The following is a 19,712-nucleotide window of genomic DNA, read 5'->3' on the forward strand; positions in this document are numbered from 1 at the left end:
GAGGCCCAGAGACGCGAAGTGGCCCGTCCAAGGTCGCACAGCAGGCATGTGGCGGAGCCGGGATTAGAACCCGTGGCCTCCTGACTCCCAGGCCCGCGCTCTACCCACTGTGCCGGGCTGCCTTCGATGATGATGATGACGACTGCGGCGTCTGTTGAGGACCTACTACGTGCCGAGCGCCGTACCGAGCGCCGGGGAAGATACGAGACAAGTAGATCGGACACAGTCCCCGTCCCCTATGGGGCTCTTCAGTGCTCACGGAGAGCAGGCCGAGGAAAAACAGAGTGACCTCCCGGAGACGGAGGAGAGGCCACGACGGCCACCTCTAAGGGAACAGATCCGAGGCGGACAACAAGGGGTCGAAATGCGTTTTGCCGGATCCAAACCCGTCCTTAGCGTCCCGGGGAGGCCTCTCGGGACCTCGGGCGTTCAGGCCGGGGAACGGGGGAACTAGGAGAGATCCGGATGGAAGCCAATTTAGCCCTATCTAAGGACTCCTACTGAGGGGGAGAGGATTCCGGTGGGAGCAGGAGAACGGGCGGGGGCTGGGGGCCGGCGGGTCGGTCGGCGGTCGTCCGGGCCCGGGGGCGCGGGGGGGGACGGGTCCCACCCGCTACAGGCTGCTGTAGATCCGTTTGATCAGCTCCGCCTCCTTCGGGTCCAGGATGCCTTGGAGCACGTACGCGTCGGCCTGCCGGTCGACGAAGCTCCTCAGCCTGGAGAGGTCGAGGTCTGGAAAGCAGCACGGGGTGGGGGGCGGGCGGCAGGGTGAGGGTCGTTCCGGAAGTCCCAGAACAAGTCCCAGATGCTCCGACAGCCACCCCTTCCTCCCCTCAGCCCCCTCCCCGGCTTGAGACTGATCCTTCTGCCTGCCTTGAGTAATAGTAATAATGACGTTGGTATTCGTTAAGCGCTTGCTACGTGCAGAGCACCGTTCTAAGCGCCGGGGGAGATACAGGGTCATCAGGTTGTCCCACGGGAGGCTCACGGTCTTCATCCCCATTTTCCAGATGAGGGAACCGAGGCACAGAGAAGTGAAGTGACTTGCCCACAGTCACGCAGCTAAGTGGCAGAGCCGGGATTCGAACCCGTGATCTCTGCATCCCAAGCCCGGGCTCTTTCCACTGCGCCACGCTGCTTCTCTAAGGGACGGTGCTTCCCAGAGGAAGGCCAGGCCCCCTTCCCTCTTTGCCCTGAAGTCGACCCGCCCAGGGTCTCATTAAGACCCCCTCAGTCCCCACTCTTCTCATCTCTTGGGGTCCCATGCTCTCTCTTTCCGCCCCCCCCTTTCCTTGCTCACTGACTTCAGGAGAAGCAGCGTGGCTCAGTGGAAAGAGCCCGGGCTTGGGAGTCGGAGGTCACGGGTTCTAATCCCGGCTCCGCCGCTTGGCAGCTGTGTGACCTTGCGCCAGTCACTTCACTTCTCTGTGCCTCAGTGACCTCATCTGGAAAATGGAGATTAAGACTGTGAGCCCTATGTGGGACAACCTGATCGCCCTGTATCTACGGCGGCGCTTAGAACGGTACTTGGCACGTAGTAAGCGCTTAACAAATACCAACATCATCGTCGTCATCACCCTCATCGCTTCCTTTCCTACAGGAACCGTTTTTCCGCTTGGAAGAGCGGGCACGGGGTGGCCCAGCGGACGGAGCAGGGGCCTGAGAGTCGGGAGGACCCGGGTTCTGATCCCAGCTCCACTACCTGGGAGCTGTGTGACCTTGGGTAAGTCGCTTCACTTCTCCAGGCCTCGGTTACCTCAACTGGGAAACGGGGATGAAGACCGTGAGCCCCATGTGCGTCCAACCCGATTAGCTTGTATCTACCCCAGCCGTTAGTACAGTGCCTGACACGTAGTAAGCGCTTAACAAATACCATAAAAAAAAAAAGAGAGAGAGCGGGGCCTCCAGTGGAAAGCCCGCTGTCTCTCCCTCCTACCTTCTCTATTCCCCGGTTTATTGGATTTCTTCAGCCACTCGACGCTCTTCCGGATCGCTTCCAAATACGCCTCGGTTTTCCCTGGGAAAAGCAGAACACGCTTCTCTTGGGACGGTTTTGGGACTGCCTCGGATGGAGGCCCCCTCCCCGGGGAGGTCCGGGGTCAGTTGCCTCCCTGACAAGTGAGCTTGGGGCAGGGGTCAGTACCCAGCCCCGCCCCCAGCACCCAGGCCAGGTGGACCCTCTCCATAATAATCCCTGTGGAATTTACTGAGCGCTCACTTTGGACCACACTCTGTGCTAAGCTCTGGGACAGAGCGGGAGCTGTGCGGCCTCTCGGGACCGGGGCTGGGAGCTGAGGTGACTCTGGACCCGTGTCAGCCCTTTTGTGCCCTCTAAGTCATTCATTCATTCAATCATGTTTATTACTGTGTGCAGAGCACTCTACTAAGTGTTTGGGACAGTACAGTATAAGCTGGTGGAGGGCAGGGAATGTCACCGTTTATTGTTGTACTTTCCCCAGCGCTTAGTACCGTGCTCCGTACGCGGTAAGCGCTCAATAAATGCGATCGAATGATTGAACGGTCGACTCGTTCCCCACCCGACGACCAATTAAATACAAACCCCCCCCTTACCACTTGCGGGCATATCTTATATACCCTCTATTACTCCCTCCAATCTGGCCTCTATTATAGCGTCGGTCGCCCGAATTAGACAGTAAATTCCTTGAGTGAAGGGGTCCCGAACACTAACTCCATCGTCTTGTACTCTCCTAAGGGCTTAGTACAGTGCTCTGATCACAGCAGGCAATCAGTAAGTACTATTGAAAGAAGGAATGAGAAAGAAACACAACCTGGACAAGTGACCCCCCCCCGCCCCCCAGATCCACCCCCTTCAACCCGCATCAAACAAAAACCCCTCACCCTTGGCTTGAAACCACTGGATCCCCTTATCCCCTCCTCCCTCACCTCCCTTGCTCTCCTACTCCAACCCAGTCCTCACACTTCGCTCCTCTAATGCCAACCTTCTCACCGTACCTCAGTCTCGTTTATCTCACCGCCGACCTCTCGCCTCTGGCCTGGCACGCTGTCCCTGCTCATATCAGACAGACAATTGCTCTCCCCCGCTTCGAAGCCTTACTGAAGGCCCATCTCCTCCGAGAAGCCCTCCCTGACGAAGCCCTCTGCTCTCACTCCCTTCTGCGTCGCCCTGACTTGCTCCCTTCGCTCATTCCCCTCTCTGGACTCCGGCACTTCTGTACATATCCGTATTTTATTTATTTATGTATTCAGTTATGCATTCGTTCACTCATGCATCCATTCATTTATTCATTCATCCATTTATATTAATGCCCGCCTCCCCTTCTGGACTGTGAGCTCGTTGTAAGCAGGGAATGGGTCTGTTTATTGTTCTAGCGTACTCTCCCGAGCGCTTAGTACAGTGCTTTGCACACAGTAAACGCTCAATAAATAGGATTGAATGAATGAATGAATGAATGAATGAATGAATGAATGAATAGACCCCTCCCCTGGCCCAGAGAGCTTTTACCTCTCACTTGGTCACCGTTCCCAGCTGGGCCCGGATCTTCGTACTTGGTGGAATCCGGGCGCGTTTCCGTCTCCTTTTCCATTTTAGCCGCTTCTTCCTTGGTGCTGTCTGCCTCTTCGGGATTCTTCTCTAGACACGGAGGTGGGACAATCACAGTGGGTATCACGGGGGCTTCAGACAGAGTCCGCCTCCCGTAAATATCCCTGATCGATTCATCGACTCACGCCCCGCTGCCGTGAATCTCTTTCACAATCAGTCGGCGGTAATCGACCTTAGACTACAAGAGCCCTGTAGGCAGGGACGGGGTCTATCGATTCTTCTCCCCCTTTGGGTTGAGAGTTCACCGTGGGCAGGGAATGTTTCTTCCGACTCTGTTCTACTGTATTCTCGCAGTAAGCGCTCAATAAATGCGACCGATTACTGGATTGTCTTCTCCCAGGTGTGGAGTCCAGCGCTCTGCCCGCGGCAAGCGCTTGATAAACACCGTCGAGTGACTGATAATCGATTTTCCAAACACTGACTGGGAATAATGATAATAACGTTGGTATTTGTTAAGCACTTACTATGTGCAGAGCACCATTCTAAGCGCTGGGGGAGATACGGGCTCATCAGGTTGTCCCACGTGAGGCTCACAGTTCATCCCCATTTTACAGATGAGGTCACTGAGGCACAGAGAAGCGAAGTGACTCGCCCCCAGTCACACAGCTGCCAAGTGGCGGAGCCGGGATTCGAACCCACGGCCTCTGGCTCCCAAGCCCCGGCTCTTTCCACTGAGCCACGCTGCTTCTCTAAGGGGGCACCGTACGGGTTCTCGCCGAGGTAGATGATGATGATGATAATGGTACTTGTTGAGCGCTTACTATGTACCAGGCACTGGGGTGGATACGAGCAAATCGGGTTGGACCCGGTCCCTGTCCCACATGGGGCTCATGCTCTCAGTCCCCGTTTTCCAGATGAGGTGACTGAGGCCCAGGGAAGTGAAGTGACTTGCCCCAGGTCACACAGCAGACAAGGGGCAGAGGCGGGATTAAGATAATCACGGGGGGGGGGGGGCTCCCGGTCTAAGAATCAGGAGGTCCGGTCTGCGTTCTCGAGGAATTCCCGGCCTAGCGGGTTTCTTCCTGGCCGCGGAATGATTAACTCCGAGCAGGTGGGTGGCCCATGCCCCACTTTGGCTGTTCCTCATCGCTGAGGTGAACGAGCGTCCCCGCCGAGAAACCAAACCCGAAGGCATCAGACACAACCGGCTCCCTCAGCAAATCGGGTCTGAAATCCAGGGATTCTTCAGGGCCCGGGAGGACGGGGGGAGTCAACTGAGGGTGGACCGGCCGGGGCGGGGCCGTGAGTAGAAAGAGGGGAGGAACCTGGGAGTCAGAGGACCTGGGTTCTAATCCCACTTGCTTTGGGCTGGTCACGCGACATGTCTGTGCCTCAGTTTCCTCGTCTGTAAAAGGGGGATTCAGTACCCGGTTTCCCTCCTCCTTAGACCGTGAGGCCCGTGTGGACAGAGACTCGGGTCCAGTCTGAATAATGTGACTCTACCCCAGTGCTCAGTACAGTGTTAGATACTGTTTGTCAACAGAGGGGGAGAAAAGGGTAAGAGGGGGAGCGAGGAGGAGGGGAAGAAATGGAGGGGGGATAAAAGGGACGAGGGGGAGCGGGGCAGAGGAGCGGAAGGGAAAGGGGGAAGGGGAGATGGGGGTTAAGACTTGCTGGGTAGCCCCGTTCTGGTGAGCTGTGGCCCCGCTCCTGGCTGCTACCCCGGGCATCTCCCTGCCCCCGACCACAGCCCAGGGGGAGGGGAAGGGGGCAGAGCAGACAGACAGACGACCCCCACCCCCCCCACCCCCCAGCCCCTCAGGCTGCTGGGGTGATAGGGGCGGGATCAGCGGGGGGGGGGGATTCTGGGAAACTCTTCGGTGAAATGTTTTCCTGACCCACTGAGGAAAGATGATAATTCCGGTATCCGTTAAGCGCTTACTCTGTGCCAAGCACTGTATCAAGCACCGGGGCGGATACATGCAAATCGGGTCGGACACAGCCCCCGTCTCACGTGGGGCTCGCAGTCTCCATCTCCGTCTTACAGATGAGGGGACTGAGGCCCGGAGAAGTGACTCGCCCGAGGTCCCGCAGCAGACGGGGGCAGAGCCGGGATTAGAACCCACGACCTTCTGCCTCCCGGCCCGTGCTCTATCCACGACGCCGTGCTGCTTCTCGGTGATAATGACGGTATGATGATAACTGTGATATCTGCTAAGCGCTTATTCCGTGCCAAGCGCCGCACTCAGCACCGGGGTACGTACGAGAGCATCACATCCCACGTAGCCATAATAATAAGGTCGGTATTTGTTAAGCGCTTACTCTGTGCAGAGCACCCTTCTAAGCGCTGGGGTGGATACAGGGTGATCAGGTTGTCCCACGTGGGGCTCCCGGGCTTCATCCCCATTTTCCAGATGAGGGAACTGAGGCCCAGAGAAGTGAAGCGACCTGCCCGCAGTCACAGGGCCGACTAGTGGATGGGGCTCACGGTCTAAGCAGGAGGGATAAAAGCTTTATTTATATTAACGTCCGCCTCCCCCTTCTAGACTGGGAGCCCGTTGCGGGCGGGGATTGTCTCTGATGCCGAACTGTAGTTCTCAAGCGCTTAGCACAGTGCTCTGCACGCAGCAGGCGCTCAGTAAATCCGACCGAATGAAGTGGTGGAGCTGGGGTGAGAAAGCGGGTCCTCTGGCTCCCAGGCGCGGGCTCTTTCCACTGGGCCGCCGCCGCTCCCCGGGAGGGTCGGGTATTTTCCTCTGGCCCCGTGGACCGCGGCACTGGGGAACTGGGGACCGACCAGCTCTCTACCTTCCGGAAGCTCATTTCGGTTACTCGTCGCGTTTCTGTCCAGTTTATTCTTCGTCTGCAGGGCGATCGTGGCATCCAGGTTCTCTGCAAAACAGGAGGCAACCTGCACGATGATTGCGGCATTTGTGGAAGGCTTCCTAGGTGCCAAGCACTGGGAGAGATCGTGGTCAATGCTTTGCAGATACCGTGCTAAGCGCCGGGGTACGTACGAGGCGGTCGCGTTGGACACAGTCCCCGGCCCGCACGGGGGCTCACGGTTTTCATCCCCGTTTTACAGGTGGGGTCGCTGAGGCCCAGAGAAGTGAGGTGATTTGCCCGAGGTCACACAGCAGACAAGTTGCAGGGCGGGGATTAATAATTATAATAATGTCGGTACGTGTTAAGCGCTTACTACGTGCAGAGCACCGTTCTAAGCGCTGGGGTAGATACAGGGTCGTCAGGTTGTCCCACGTGAGGCTCACAGTCTTAATCCCCATTTTACAGATGAGGGCACTGAGGCCCCCGAGAAGTGAGGTGACTTGCCCACAGCCACACAGCGGACAGGTGGCAGAGCAGGGATTAAGGCGAGCAGGTCGGGCACAGTCTCACTGTCATTCATTCGTGCATTCAATAGTATTTATTGAGCGCTTACTACGTGCAGAGCACCGGTCTAAGCGCTTGGAATGGACAGTTTGGCAGCAGATAGAGACCATCCCTGCCCATCGACGGGCTCACGGTCTAATCGGGGGTGACAGACGGATAAAAACAAGACAACCTAATCATCGATCGATAGACCGAAGGGGATGGACACACCTCATTAACAAAATAAATGGGGTAATAAATAATATAGCCAAACGAGCAGAGTGCTGAAGGGAGGGGAAGGGAGAGGGGGAGGAGCAGAGGGAGCAGGGGGAAGAGGGGCAGCTCAGTCTGGGAAGGCCTCTTGGAGGAGGTGAGCTCTCAGTAGGGTCCCGGTCTGAGGAGGAAGTAGTCCCTTCCGTGCGGCTCATCCAGTCGTACTTATTGAGCGCTTACTGTGTGCAGGGCACCGGGCTAAGCGCTCGGGAGAGGACGACGTAACAGGCAACGGACACATTCCCCGCCCACAGTGAGCTTACAGTCCAGAGGGGCTCCTGAAGTCACGAGCCAGGCCTGGAGCCAGGAGCGCGATGGGAGCAAGTTGGGACCTGCTGCCGAGCAGTGTGGTCTAGTGGATAGAACGCGGGCCTGGGAAGCAGAGGATCTGGGTTCTAATCCCGGCTCTTCCCCTTTCCTGCCCTGGGCGCTTAGGCAAGTCACTTCACTCTCTGGGCCTCAGTTTCCTCATCTGGAAACTGGGGATTGAATAATGCCGACGCCGGCATTTGTTAGGCGCTCACCCTGTGCAGAGCACTGGTCTGAGCGCTGGGGTAGACACAGGGGAATCAGGTTGTCCCACGTGGGGCTCACGGTCTTCATCCCCATTTTCCAGATGAGGGAACTGAGGCCCAGAGAAGTGAAGCGACTCGCCCACGGTCGCCCAGCCGACGAGGGGCAGAGCCTGCATTCGAACCCATGACCTCGGACTCCCGAGCCCGGGCTCTTTCCACTGAGCCACGTATTAAATCCGACTCCCTCCTACTTGGACTGTGAGTCTCACGTGGGACGGGGACTGTGTCCAACCCGATGAGCTCGTGCCGACCTCAGCGCTCCGGACGGTGCTCGCCCCGTCCGGTGACGCTGTAGGCGGGGAATGTGTATCGTCCTCTCCCAAGGGCTTAGCGCAGTGATCGTCAACAGAGACGACTGATTGACAGTGAACGTTTAACGAGTACCGAAGAAAATAAATCGATCCTTGTTTTAGAGATGAGGAAACTGGGGCCCAGAGAAGGGAAGGAAAAGGCGCACGGCAGGGTCAGGATGGCCACACTGCTTAGCGGCAGGTTCCAGCTCGCTCCCTTCCTGGTCCTGGCCCCCTTCCTGGCTCCAGGTTCACGGCTCGCCCCCTCAGGGATGGAACTTGGGGAGGAAAGAGGCCTCCTCTGTCAACTCCCATCTTCCTCGCCTCCCCCCGAGACCCCCACCATTCTCCCACCCCTCCCCGGGGGACGAGCAGGCCCCTTACCTAGGTAGGAAACTCCTTCTTCCGGAGAAATGGTGCCGTATTTTACCATCATCTTCACAAAGTCAATCAACGTCTTCATGATAGTGATGAGGGTTTCCTTCTCTTCGGCCTCTTTCTCTGTGTGAAGAGAAAACCCCATCGTAAAAAACCAGCAGCTCCATCTTCGCACATCTCAGGGCGAGCCCCCGCAGAGGGAGGACTCGGGGGCGCTGGGGGGGTCATCACGATCGCCAGAGGGAGGGTTGGGGGGGGGGGGCGGCTCTGACAGCCTCGGTAATTCCTATTTGAGAGTTTTCGGGCTTGAAAATTGGGAATTCTCTACCGTTTTCCCTAGAGGGCTGGAGGGTGGCCCAGGAGCGGATACTTGCCCCCGCCTGGTCTTTTGTCCCCCCCACCGTGTTACCGGCAGGAGTTTCCCGCAACGCGGGCTGGGTGAGACGCAGCCGTGGCGCTGGGCCGAGGAGTGGATTGTCTACTTTTTGGATCGGCCGCTCTTGGGATTATCCACTTTCCGGATTACCCAGTTTCTGGATTGTCTGCTTTTGGAATCATCTGCTCTCTGGACTTTCCGCTTCTGGACTGTCCACTTTCAGGCTTCCCCCACTTTCTGGATTATCTGCTTTCTAGGTTCTCCTCTTTCCGGGGTTCTCCTCTTTCCGGATTCTCCGCCTGCAGTCTGGGCTTTTTCCCAGGCCATCTGATACCTCCGGGTACCTTCAGATCCCCCCAGAGGACTGAGAAACCCTCCTAATGGGGGACATGGGCCAGAAGGGGGTGGTGGGCATGTTTTGGCTCCCCCCCCCGACCCCCCCTCAAAAGCCGCCCGGTGCGGTGGATAAGGCCCGGGTCCGGAAGTCGGCAGGACCCGGGTTCTAATCCCGGCTCCACTACTTGTCTGCTGCGTGACCCTGGGCAGTCACTTCACTTCTCTGTGCCTCAGTTACCTCATCTGGAAAATGGGGATCGAGACCGTGAGCCACACTTGAGACGGAGACCGTGTCCAACCCTATTACCTTGCATCTACTCCCAGTGCTTAGAACGGTACCTGGCACATAATAAGTGCCTCAGGAACACTACTGTCATTATCATTATCAATCAGCGTTTCCCTGCCGGGCACTTTGCTCGCGGTGAGTCCTAAATAGAAGATCCTTCTCACTACTTTACCTGAGTCGATGCTTCGGAGCAGGGTGTCAAAACTGGGGAGATACTGCAAGTCCTCGAAGCTGTCTCGGGCAGAGATCTCGTTCCTTCTCTCCAAGCTTCCGGGAGGGGCCCAGAGGGCATCCGCCGTGGCATCGGTTTCCCCGTTGGTGAAACCATCCCAGGGGGACGCGGTCTGGACCTCGGGCACCTCCGGGGAGAGAATACCAGACCCGGAGAAGCCGGGTTAGAAGACAGAGACCTCCGCGTGCATCCGCTGTGTCGCACTGTTGTTACGCTGTACTCTCCCGAGCGCCTAGTACGGTGTTTTGCCAAACGCACAGTAAGTGCTCCATAACTACGATCGAATGAACGAATGAATTCGATAGCATTTATTGAGCGCTTACTATGTGCAGAGCACTGTACTAAGCGCTGGGAATGAATCCGCTGGTCATTAGGACAGAGCCCCAGATGGATCCCATCAGAGCACGGGGGGTGACGGGAGGGGGGAGAGAAGAAGAGGGGGGATGGATGGGGGGCGGCCGGACCCCCTGGTTTGGCCGCTAGGATCGAGTCCTTTCCGGCAGCGAGGCCCAGTGGCTAGAGGCCGGGGCTGGAGTCCATAGGATCTGGGTTCTGATCTCAGCTCCCCCCCCCCCCCCGACGTCTGCTGTGTGACCCTGGGAGAGTCACTTCACTTGTCTGTGCCTCGGTTCACTCATCCGTAAAATGGGCATTAAGACCCTGACATCCATGGGGGACCGAGTCTGTGTCTAACCTGGTGATCTTATATCTACCCCAGTGCTTAGTACAGTTCCTGGCACGTGGTGAGTCCTGAACAAATGCCATTAAAAAAGAAGGGGGGAACGCAAGCACAACAGGAAGAAAGAGCTGAACAAAAATGGCCCGTGCACATGGATAAATAAGAGATGAATAAATAAAAATCTCCGTCTGAAGACAAGGTCGGGGCCTACGACTTACGGACCCACGGCACTTAAAGCCGTAGCTGCCATTCATTTAAATTTAAGTCTGTCTCCCTGCTCGATTTGGGCAGGGAATGTGTCTATTTAGTGTACTATAACTCTCCCGAGCATTCAGTACGGTGCTCTGCACACGGTAAGCGCTCAATAAATACGACTGACTGACTGGGTGACTGAGTGGACTGTCTGCTTTCTGGATGGTGCGCTTTCTCCGAATGAATGAATCCGTGACTCTGGAAGTTTCTATTTTGGGCGAACAGAGGCGTCCCCCTCTAGGGGAAAGCCTTCAGCGGGCCAGCTGACAGGACAGAAGGGCATATTTACCAAGTCCTCCGGTGCGATTTTTCCGGCCTGGCTTGAAAGCAGCCCTCCTGGGGTCGAAGGGTGATCCGGCCCCTCCGACAGCTCCTCGCCGGCCTCCGCCTGGTCGGATATTAACTTCTGTAAGACCTCGGCCACTTCATCTTCCAGCGTGTATGCCTGGCCCTCCGTGATCTGGCGGAAACGCAGCAAGGTCCTGGCTGAGCGGAGCTAATCGGGATGATCATCATCACCGCCGTGGTACCCGTTAAGCGCTTACCATGTGCCAGGCACTGCGTGGAGGGCTGGGGAGGATACGGGATCAGCGGGTCGGACACAGCCCCTCTCCCACGTAGGGCTCCCGGTCTCAATCCCCATTTTCCAGATGAGGGAACTGAGGCACAGAGAAGTGACTCGCCCAAGCTAAGGGGCTGGGGGAGGGGGTGGGCGTGCAAGAGGAGGAAGAGGAAGGAGCGGTGCAGGGGCGGGGCGACCGCCCGGAGCCCCGACAAGAACTCCTCCTCTCCCTCCCCCGGGGCCACTGAGCGGGGTCCTCGGAGTCCCAGCCGGAACCACGTAATGATAACGATCGAGACTATTTTCAGCGTCCACTCCGTGCCGAGCACTGTACCACGCGCTGGGGTAGATACGAGAAATCACGTCAGACCCAGTCCCTGTCCCATGATGAGCTCACGGTCTAAGCAGGAGGGAAAACAGGGATTTGGACCCCTGATTTACAGCTGAGGAAACTGAAGCCCAGAGAGGCGAAGCGATTTGCCCAAAGTCGCCCCGCAGGCGAGTGAAGGAGCCGGGATTTGAAGCCTGGTCCTCTCGTCTCCCGGGCCCATTTTCCTTTACGCTGCCTCTCTTTTCCAGCACCACCATGTCAAGGGCTCCAAGCGAAGCCACAGAACTGCTGGGGAGGGGTGGGAAGGGGGGTGAACGGAGAGGGCGAGGTCCCCCTGGACTCACAGGAGAGCGGACACCAGGGCCCCCCCTCCCCGCCCCGGCCCCCGGCCCCGGCCCCTCTGGCTTTGGAATTTGAAGCCACGGCCTTGGCGGCTTCACGGCCGAGACCGTCCCCAGCTCTCGGTTTGGCAAGAGGGGACTCGGCTCCCGCTCTTCCCCTCCCCCGGCCAACACGGCCTCAGAGGGTCACCTCGTCCGGAGGCGGCCATCCTGGCCTTCTCCCCCGCCGGTGAGTGGGCGGGGTGGCTGGCTGCCCGTCAGCGACTGGGGATTCAATCGTATTTATTGAGCGCTTACTGGGTGCAGAGCACCGCACTAAGCGGCTGGGAGAGGACGGCGCAACAGTAAACAGACAGGTTCCCTGCCCACTTGGGCTTACGGTCTGAGAAGCGGCACGGCCTAGCGGGTAGAGCCCGGACCCGGGAGTCGGAAGGACCCGGCTTCTCATCCCAGCTCCGCCGCCTGTCCGCTGGGTGACCTTAGGCAAGTCACTCTTCTCTGGGCCTCGGTTACCTCATCTGGAAAATGGGGATGAAGACTGGGAGCCCCGTGCGGGACAGGGACCGTGTCCAACCCGATTTGTCCGTATCCACCCCGGCGCTTAGCATAGTGCACACAGTAAGCACTTAACAAACACCACAGTTATCCTCCCGGCCCCCCCCCCCCAACTTCAAGCTCGTTGTGGGCAGGGAATGTCATGGTTTATTTTTGCACTTAGTACAGTGTTCTGCGCACAGTAAGCGCTCAATAAATACGATTGAATGAATGAATGAGGGAGCCTGGGTGCCTGAAAAAGCCCCTGATTGTCAGCTCCTCGGGGGCGGGGAACAATCTCTACCAACTCCGTTGCACCGTACTCTCCCCACGACTTAGTACGGCGCTCTGCACCTGGCAAGCGCTCAATAAATACCATCCATTTGAGTCTTCCGACTGCCGGCCCTATGCTCTGCCCCCTGGGCCACGCTGGCTCTCCGTTAGGATCCTGCCAAATCCACGCTTCCCCTCTTCCTCCTCTCACTTACTAGACCGAGGCGGAGGAGTTTGGAAACAATCTTGTCAAAGACTCCTCTGTCATTCTCCTCGTAGATTCTGCCGGCGATCTTCTGGACGACGTCTTCGGCGGTCAGGGGGGTCCCGTCTAGCCGGCGAAGACCATCCGGGTCGTCTGGAAAAATCACGGGGCTATTACGCATGGATCCTAGAGGTCTACCCGGTTTCCACACGGACAGTTTATATCGGCCTCTCCGTCCGCCCTTCTCTCTCTTCCAAGATAATGATGATAATGTCGGTATTTGTTAAGCGCTTACTACGGGCAGGGCACTGTTCTAAGCGCTGGGGTAGGTACGGGGTCATCAGGTTGTCCCACGTGAGGCTCACGGTCTTCGTCCCCATTTTCCAGATGAGGTCCCTGAGGCCCAGAGAAGTGACTCGCCCGCGGTCACCCAGCTGCCAGGTGGCAGGGCCGGGGTTCGAACCCATGACCTCTGACTCCCAAGCTCTTTCCACTGAGCCACGCTGCTTCTCTACATCTACAGATCGATATCTAGCGATCTACTATAGATCTGGTCGATCTATATCTGGTAGATCTATATCTGGTGGAAAGAGAACGGGCCTGGGAATCGAGAGGTCATTTACAATGGACCTGATTAAATGAAATGTGATTTTCCGGGGGTGGGGGGGGCGACTGGGGGGCTCTGAGGATTTTCTCAACTCAAGTTGCTTAGGGAGGAGAAAAACGCCCAGGAAGAGATGAGCTCAGCTTCATCTCCTCCCCCACGGCGCTTAGGCGCCGATCTGTAATTGATTTATTTCTATTAATGTCTGTTTCCCCCTCTAGACTGTAGGCTTGTTGTGGGCGGGGAAGGTGGCGGTTTTATTGGTACACTGCCCTCTCCCATGCGCTTAGTACAGCGCTCTGCACATAGTAAGAGCTCCATAAATACGACTGGCTGACTGATAGGCTCTCCCCGCCCCCCCCCCCCAGCCGGCTCCTGGCCGCTGGTGCCCTCCTTGCTGGCTCTCTGCTCTCCTCTGGCTACTTCAGGTTGCCTCTGGGCTACCTGAGGAAGCAGGGTGGCTCAGTGGAAAGAGCCCGGGCTTGGGAATCGGAGGTCATGGGTTCGAATCCCGCCTCTGCCACTTGGCAGCTGTGTGACTGTGGGCGAGTCACTTCTCTGTGCCTCAGTTAGCTCATCTGTAAAATGGGGATTAAGACTGTGAGCCTCTTGTGGGACAATCTGATTACCCTGTATCTTCCCCAGCGCTTAGGACAGTGCTCTGCACGTAGTAAGCGCTTAACAAATACCGACGTTATTAGTATTATTGTTATTACCAGGCTGCAGGGAGGGGATGTGCCAACCGGGTCCACAGGCAAGTTAACGCTCCCCACCCCCCTCTAACACACACACACACACACACACACACACACACACAGAGGAGTAGGGAGATAATAATAATGATGATGATATTTGTTAAGCGCTTACTATGTGCCAGGCACTGTTCTAAGCACAGGGGGAGATACAAGCTAATCCAGCCCACACAGGGACCCTGAACCCAGGCAGGATGTAGAAATTAGCACCCATTTAGGAGAAAGATCAATTTAGCCTCACGTCCCCTCCCCCCCCCCCAGATTTTCTACACCTCGAGGGCAGGACCTGTGGCTCTCACCTTGATTGTAGCATCACTCCAGAGCCGTCCCCTCAGCCTTGTTTACTTGCTCCTTTTTGGTTTGGTTGCTCGCATTAAGTGCTTACTGTGGGCCAGGCACTGTATTAAGCACTGGGCTAGATACCTGATAATCAGGTTAGACACAGCCCATCTCCCACACGGGGCTCACGGTCTCGATGCCCACTTCCCAGACGAGGCCGCGGGGGCCCAGAAAAGCAAAAGGATTCGCCCGACGTCACACGGCAGACGAACGGCGGAGCCGGGATTAGAACCCAGGTCCTCCCGGGCCCCGGCTCGTAGGCCACGCCGCTTCTCTAGCAAAGCCGCGTGGCTCAGTGGAAAGAGGCCGGGCTTGGGAGTCGGAGGTCACGGGCTCTAATCCCAGCTCCGCCGCTTGTCGGCCGGGCGACTTTGGGCAGAGTCACTTCACTTCTCTGTGCCTCCGTTACCTCGGCTGTAAAATGGGGATTAAAACTGTGAGCCCCCCCGTGGGACGACCTGATCACCTTGTATTCCCCCAGCGCTTAGAACGGTGCTTTGCGCATAGTAAGCGCTTTAACAGACACCGTCATCATCATCATCATCATCATCATCCTCTCGGCTTCTCGGTCCTCGGCTTCGACCCGATTTCGGAGCCCTCCCCCGGCTCCTTCCCCCGCCGTGTAGTAGCTTGGCTTCTCCCCCTCACCTCTCACCCGGTCTGGCGGCCGAAGGATGAAAGCAGAAGGGCCAACATTCCCCCCCGAGATACCTTGAAATGGATAATCCTGTCTGCTTTTAGTAGCGTCATCTTCCTCTCTCAGCCTCCAGCCCTTGGTGGAATCTGTACCGTCGGGGACCGACTGCTTATCGGAAGGGGATTTTCTTCCGGTCGCCCCCTCTCTTGCGTCTCTCTCCTGGTGCGCTAAGGCCTTTAGGAAGTTAGCGTCATCCGCCGAGGAGTCATTTCTTCCCCCGGTCGGGTTTTCTGCAAGAAACGCCCCCAACCCCACCCGTCGATTAGAGCCGCCACGGTCTCTGGGGCCACGGTCCCGGGAGACCACCGGAAATCTCGTTTTTACCTGCGGGGGCTGCTTGGCGGATCCCGTCTGCTTCGGCTTCGGCGATCTGATTTGCGAGAGAAGCAAAGAAGTAAGGATGCCCCCTTCTCGTCCGGCGCCCGCGCTGCCTCGCCTACTGGGACAGAGGCTCTCCGGGGAGGGGCCGGTCCCCGGAGGCCCTCTCTGGCTCCGGAGCCTCCGGGCGTGAGGTCGGCACCCCCGCGAGCGTTTGGGCCCGCGACGGTCGCTGTCGATCGTGGCGGGCTGGGAGATTCCCGGAATCCCCCTGGGTCTCGAGGGAGTGGACCTGGTGGGGCGAGCTCGTCGGGCAGCCGACGTCAGGGGGGGTTGGGGGTCGTGTCGGGGTGGAAGGGGGGGGGGACGGACGGAGGAGAGGCTGGAGTTGGGCGGGGGGGGGGGAGGATCGAGCTCTCTGATTGGCCCAGGAGTCCACCCCATTGACAGCTGCCGCCCGGAGGTGCTGTCGACACCCGATCTGACGGGACTTGGGATACCGTCCTCAGGCCATCGAGGCAGGCAGGGGAGTGAGGCGTAGTCTGGCCAGGAGAAGGCATGGGAGAGGCTGACCCGTCCCCTATCCGTCGGTCGGAGGAGGAGCAGTGTGGTCTTGGGGAAAAGGCACCGGCCTGGGGGTCAGGGGACCTGAGTTCTAATCCCGGCGCTGCCGCTTGTCCGCTGCGTGACCTCGGGAGAGTCACTTCGCCTCTCTGAGCCCCGCTTTCCCGTTCAACGGGGATGAAAACCCCTCCGTCTAAGACCGTGAGCCTTACGTGGTGGGATAAGGACCGCGTCCGACCCGATTAGCACCGACACAACCCAACGCTCGGCAGGGTGCTTGGCACATAGCAAGCGCCGAACAAACGCCACGGTTTTTAGGACTTACCGTCAGGGGCCTGCTCTGGCTGAGCCTAAGCTCGTTGCGGGCAGGGGACGTGTCTCCGTTTATTGTTTATATTGACCTCTCCCAAGCGCTCGGTACCGTACTCTACACACGGTAAGTGCTCAGTAGATAGGATCGAATGAATGAATGGATAGCGGCGGGACCAGTGGCAGACAGGCTTCGAAGTCCACCGACGCCAAGTTGGGGTTGGGCGTTCCCTGCGCGTCCGGACCCCACGTGGCTTCCCCACCCCACGCAGATCTGGTCAGGACGTGGACATTTTATAACAGTAGCAGTAACGGCATCACGGAGGCCACACGGCCCGGGCCCGGGATCCGGGTCACGGGTCCTAATCCCGGCTCCGCCGCTCGTCCGCCGTGTGGCCTCGGGCGAGCCACTCCACTTCTCTGGGCCTCGGTCATCTCATCTGTAAAACGGGGATTGAGACCGCGAGCCCCCCCCCCCCCCCCCACGGGACAGGGACCGGGTCCAAACCTGATTTGCTTGGATCCACCCCAGTGCTTAGTCCAGTGCCTGGCACGGAGTAAGCGCTTCACAAATTCCATTATCGTTAGTAGTAGTAGTAGTAGTCGCACCCGTCATAGTATTTATTCAATGCCCACTGAGCAGAGGACACTGCAGTAAGCACCGGGAAAGGAGGCACGGGTGGGAACTGGAGCCGGGCCCCGGCCCCGAGGATCCTCAGCTAAATCTGGGTCGATGCTCGAGAGCTCCCGAATCGTCTGCCAGCGAAACCGTCAAAACCCCAGGCGCGAAACCAAGAGGAACGGCGTCAGTCGGAGCGGAACAAATTCATCTTGGTCATCTGACCTACCTGTTCTTCCAAGGGTCTCTCTACACTTAATTCTCTGTTGTGTATGGCCTTGTCTAGAATAAACACATACATACGCACACAATTATTTTCCGGTCAATCGCTTGAAAATGGTTCGGCAGGAACGTCGTCCTCAAGGAGTAAATGGCCGCGATCTTTTAAGACCAGCTCCCCTCAGAGCTCGAGAGAACAACCTCGGGGGTAAGGGGTGAAATCGGATCGATGGTCCCCCCGCCCCCCGCCGCTCACATCCTCCCCCTCCCGGAAACACGGGCGGGAGCCCTCTTCCCATCCCCTTCTTAGGAAAACCCAACCCGGGACCGTAGGGAAGCCGGATGGGGGTCGTCGGAGAGTTCGGCAAGCTCCGTCCTCCCCTCTGAGATTCTCCCCTTTCCGCTTCCCTTTCGTCCCTCCTCCCGCCCCAATCTCTGTACACGGCGGTGATGACCGGGAACACGGGGGAGGCGGGGAACTGAGGGAGGGGAAGCGGTGGGAAGAAGGGAGAGGGGAGAGGAAACATCCTCCGCCCGACGCAAACCCCCGGAACGGGGGGAAGAGTCGGTCCGAACGTGAACTAAATGAGCCAGATTCCCCCCGGGGGCTCCGGCACCTCCCCAGGGGGAGAGTCGGGAAGCAGAGCGGCCTAGCGGAAGGAGTCCGGGCCTGGGAGTCGGAGGATCTGGGTTCTGATCCCGACTCCACCCGTCTGCCGCGTGACCTCGGGCAAATCACTTCCCTTCTCCGGGCCTCGGCTCCCTCATCCGTAAGATGGGAATTAAGACCGTGAGCCCAGGTGGGACAGGGCCCGGGACCGACGCGACGATCCCGTTATCTACCCCCGGTGCACGGTGCTTTCAGAAGGCAGTCCCTCGAGTAGCCCGGAGGAGAAACAACACCCGCTTTCTCCCCATCTTCCCTTCCTCTCCCCAGATGACCGCCGGGGTCGGTCTGTCGGGCCTCGGGTGAAGGAAAAGAGCCCATCTGATCTGCCGAGGGTTCGAGCCATACGTCCCCCCGACCAGAGGCCCTCAAACCCACCTAGCGAGCTGGTTTATAAGCCCTTGACCGAAATGGCAGAGGCCTAATCCGATTGTCTTCACCGAGCCATTAAAGCTCTTTCACCAGGACCCGCCCGAGAGCAAAACACCGCCCCCCGATCTGATCAGGGGAGGTGAGGGAGACGGGGGAGGCCGAGGGAAAACCGCCTCCATCCTCTCCCGGAGAAAGCGGTAAGAGCCGACGAGCTCCCCGAGAGAAAGATTTCAGCCCCCCACCTCTCCCTCCCGCCCCCCAGCTTTAATCATTTGGTGGGGGGGAGAGAAGACGTCAAGTGGGGGGGTCGGGGGTGGGGACGGGGGGAGGTGCAGACCTACCTCTGCCGCCGTCGGGGGTGGGGAAGGCCCGGGCGGGGCCCAGGCCGAGGATCAGGGCCTGGAGGAGGAAGAAGACCCCCAGCCCCACCCCCAGCCCCTGCCTCCGCCCCCGCCGGATCGCTCCCATCCCCCCGGGCAGCTCCAGCCGCCCCCAGCGGGTGGGGGGCGCGGCGGGGGGCAGGCCGGACAGCCCGGGCACCCTGACCCGGGGACACAGGCACAGACAGGCAGGCAGAACCGGGGAGAGACAGACCTGGGGAGACAGAGGCCCGGGGAGAGACGGAGCAGGGGAGAGAGAGACCCCGAGAGAGATAAGGGCCGGGGAGAGACAGGTCCCGGGAGGGACAGGCTTAGCGGGGAGAGAGAGACCCAGGGAGAGACACGGGGAGAGACGGGCCCGGGGAGAGACGGACCGGGGGGAGAGACCCAAGGAGAGACCCGGGGAGAGACAGGCCCAGAGAGACGGACCGGGGCAGAGGTAGACTCGGGAAGAGACGGACCAGGAAGGAGAGAGACCCGGGGAGAGACAGGCCCGGGGAGAGACGGACTAGGGAGAGACGGACTGGGGAGCCAGAGACCCAAGGAGAGACACGGGAGAGACAGGCCCGGGGAGAGACGGACCGGGGGGGGAGAGAGACCCAGGGAGAGCTAGGCCTAGGGAGAGACGGACTAGGGAGGAGAGAGAGACCAAAGGAGAGACCCGGGGAGAGACAGACACCCTCCTCCCCCCCACACACCCCCCCCCCCCCCCCCCGCACCGGACGCAGGACTTCGGTTAGGGAAGAGGAGGAGGAGGAGAAGGGGAGGAGGAGGAGGAGGAGGAGGAGGAAGGGAGGGTGGCCGGCCGGGGTCGGGTCCGGCGGGTGGGGGTGGGGAGGAGGAGATGGGCGCGGGATGTAGGCGGGGGCAGGGGGAGGGGAGGGAGGAAGGGGTGGGAGGTGGAGGTGGGATGGGTGGGGGCGGGGAGGAGGATGGAGAGGGGGAGGGGGTGAAGATGGGGATGGGGATGGGGAGGGGAGGGGGAGGGGGATGGAGATGGGGATGGGGATGGGGATGGGGATGGGGATGGGGATGGGGATGGAGATGGGGGTGGGGA

At 58.9% G+C, this 19,712-nt stretch overlaps 1 protein-coding gene across 1 annotated transcript; it reads right to left on the reverse strand.

Annotated features, from left to right (window-relative positions):
- Positions 1–356: 356 nt before the first annotated feature.
- On the reverse strand, positions 357–18,743 carry SCG3 (secretogranin III). The gene is made up of 12 exons (XM_029065037.2): positions 18,617–18,743; positions 17,247–17,299; positions 15,532–15,577; positions 15,222–15,437; positions 12,826–12,968; positions 10,859–11,029; positions 9,579–9,765; positions 8,415–8,531; positions 6,332–6,415; positions 3,485–3,613; positions 1,937–2,017; positions 357–732 (listed from the first exon to the last, which is right to left on the reverse strand). Exons 1-12 carry the CDS (start codon positions 18,741–18,743, stop codon positions 614–616), a joined length of 1,473 nt encoding a protein of 490 aa, XP_028920870.1. The 3' UTR covers positions 357–613.
- Positions 18,744–19,712: the final 969 nt, after the last annotated feature.

This window comes from Ornithorhynchus anatinus, chromosome 5 (assembly GCF_004115215.2).
Source record: "Ornithorhynchus anatinus isolate Pmale09 chromosome 5, mOrnAna1.pri.v4, whole genome shotgun sequence".
NCBI lineage: Eukaryota > Metazoa > Chordata > Mammalia > Monotremata > Ornithorhynchidae > Ornithorhynchus > Ornithorhynchus anatinus.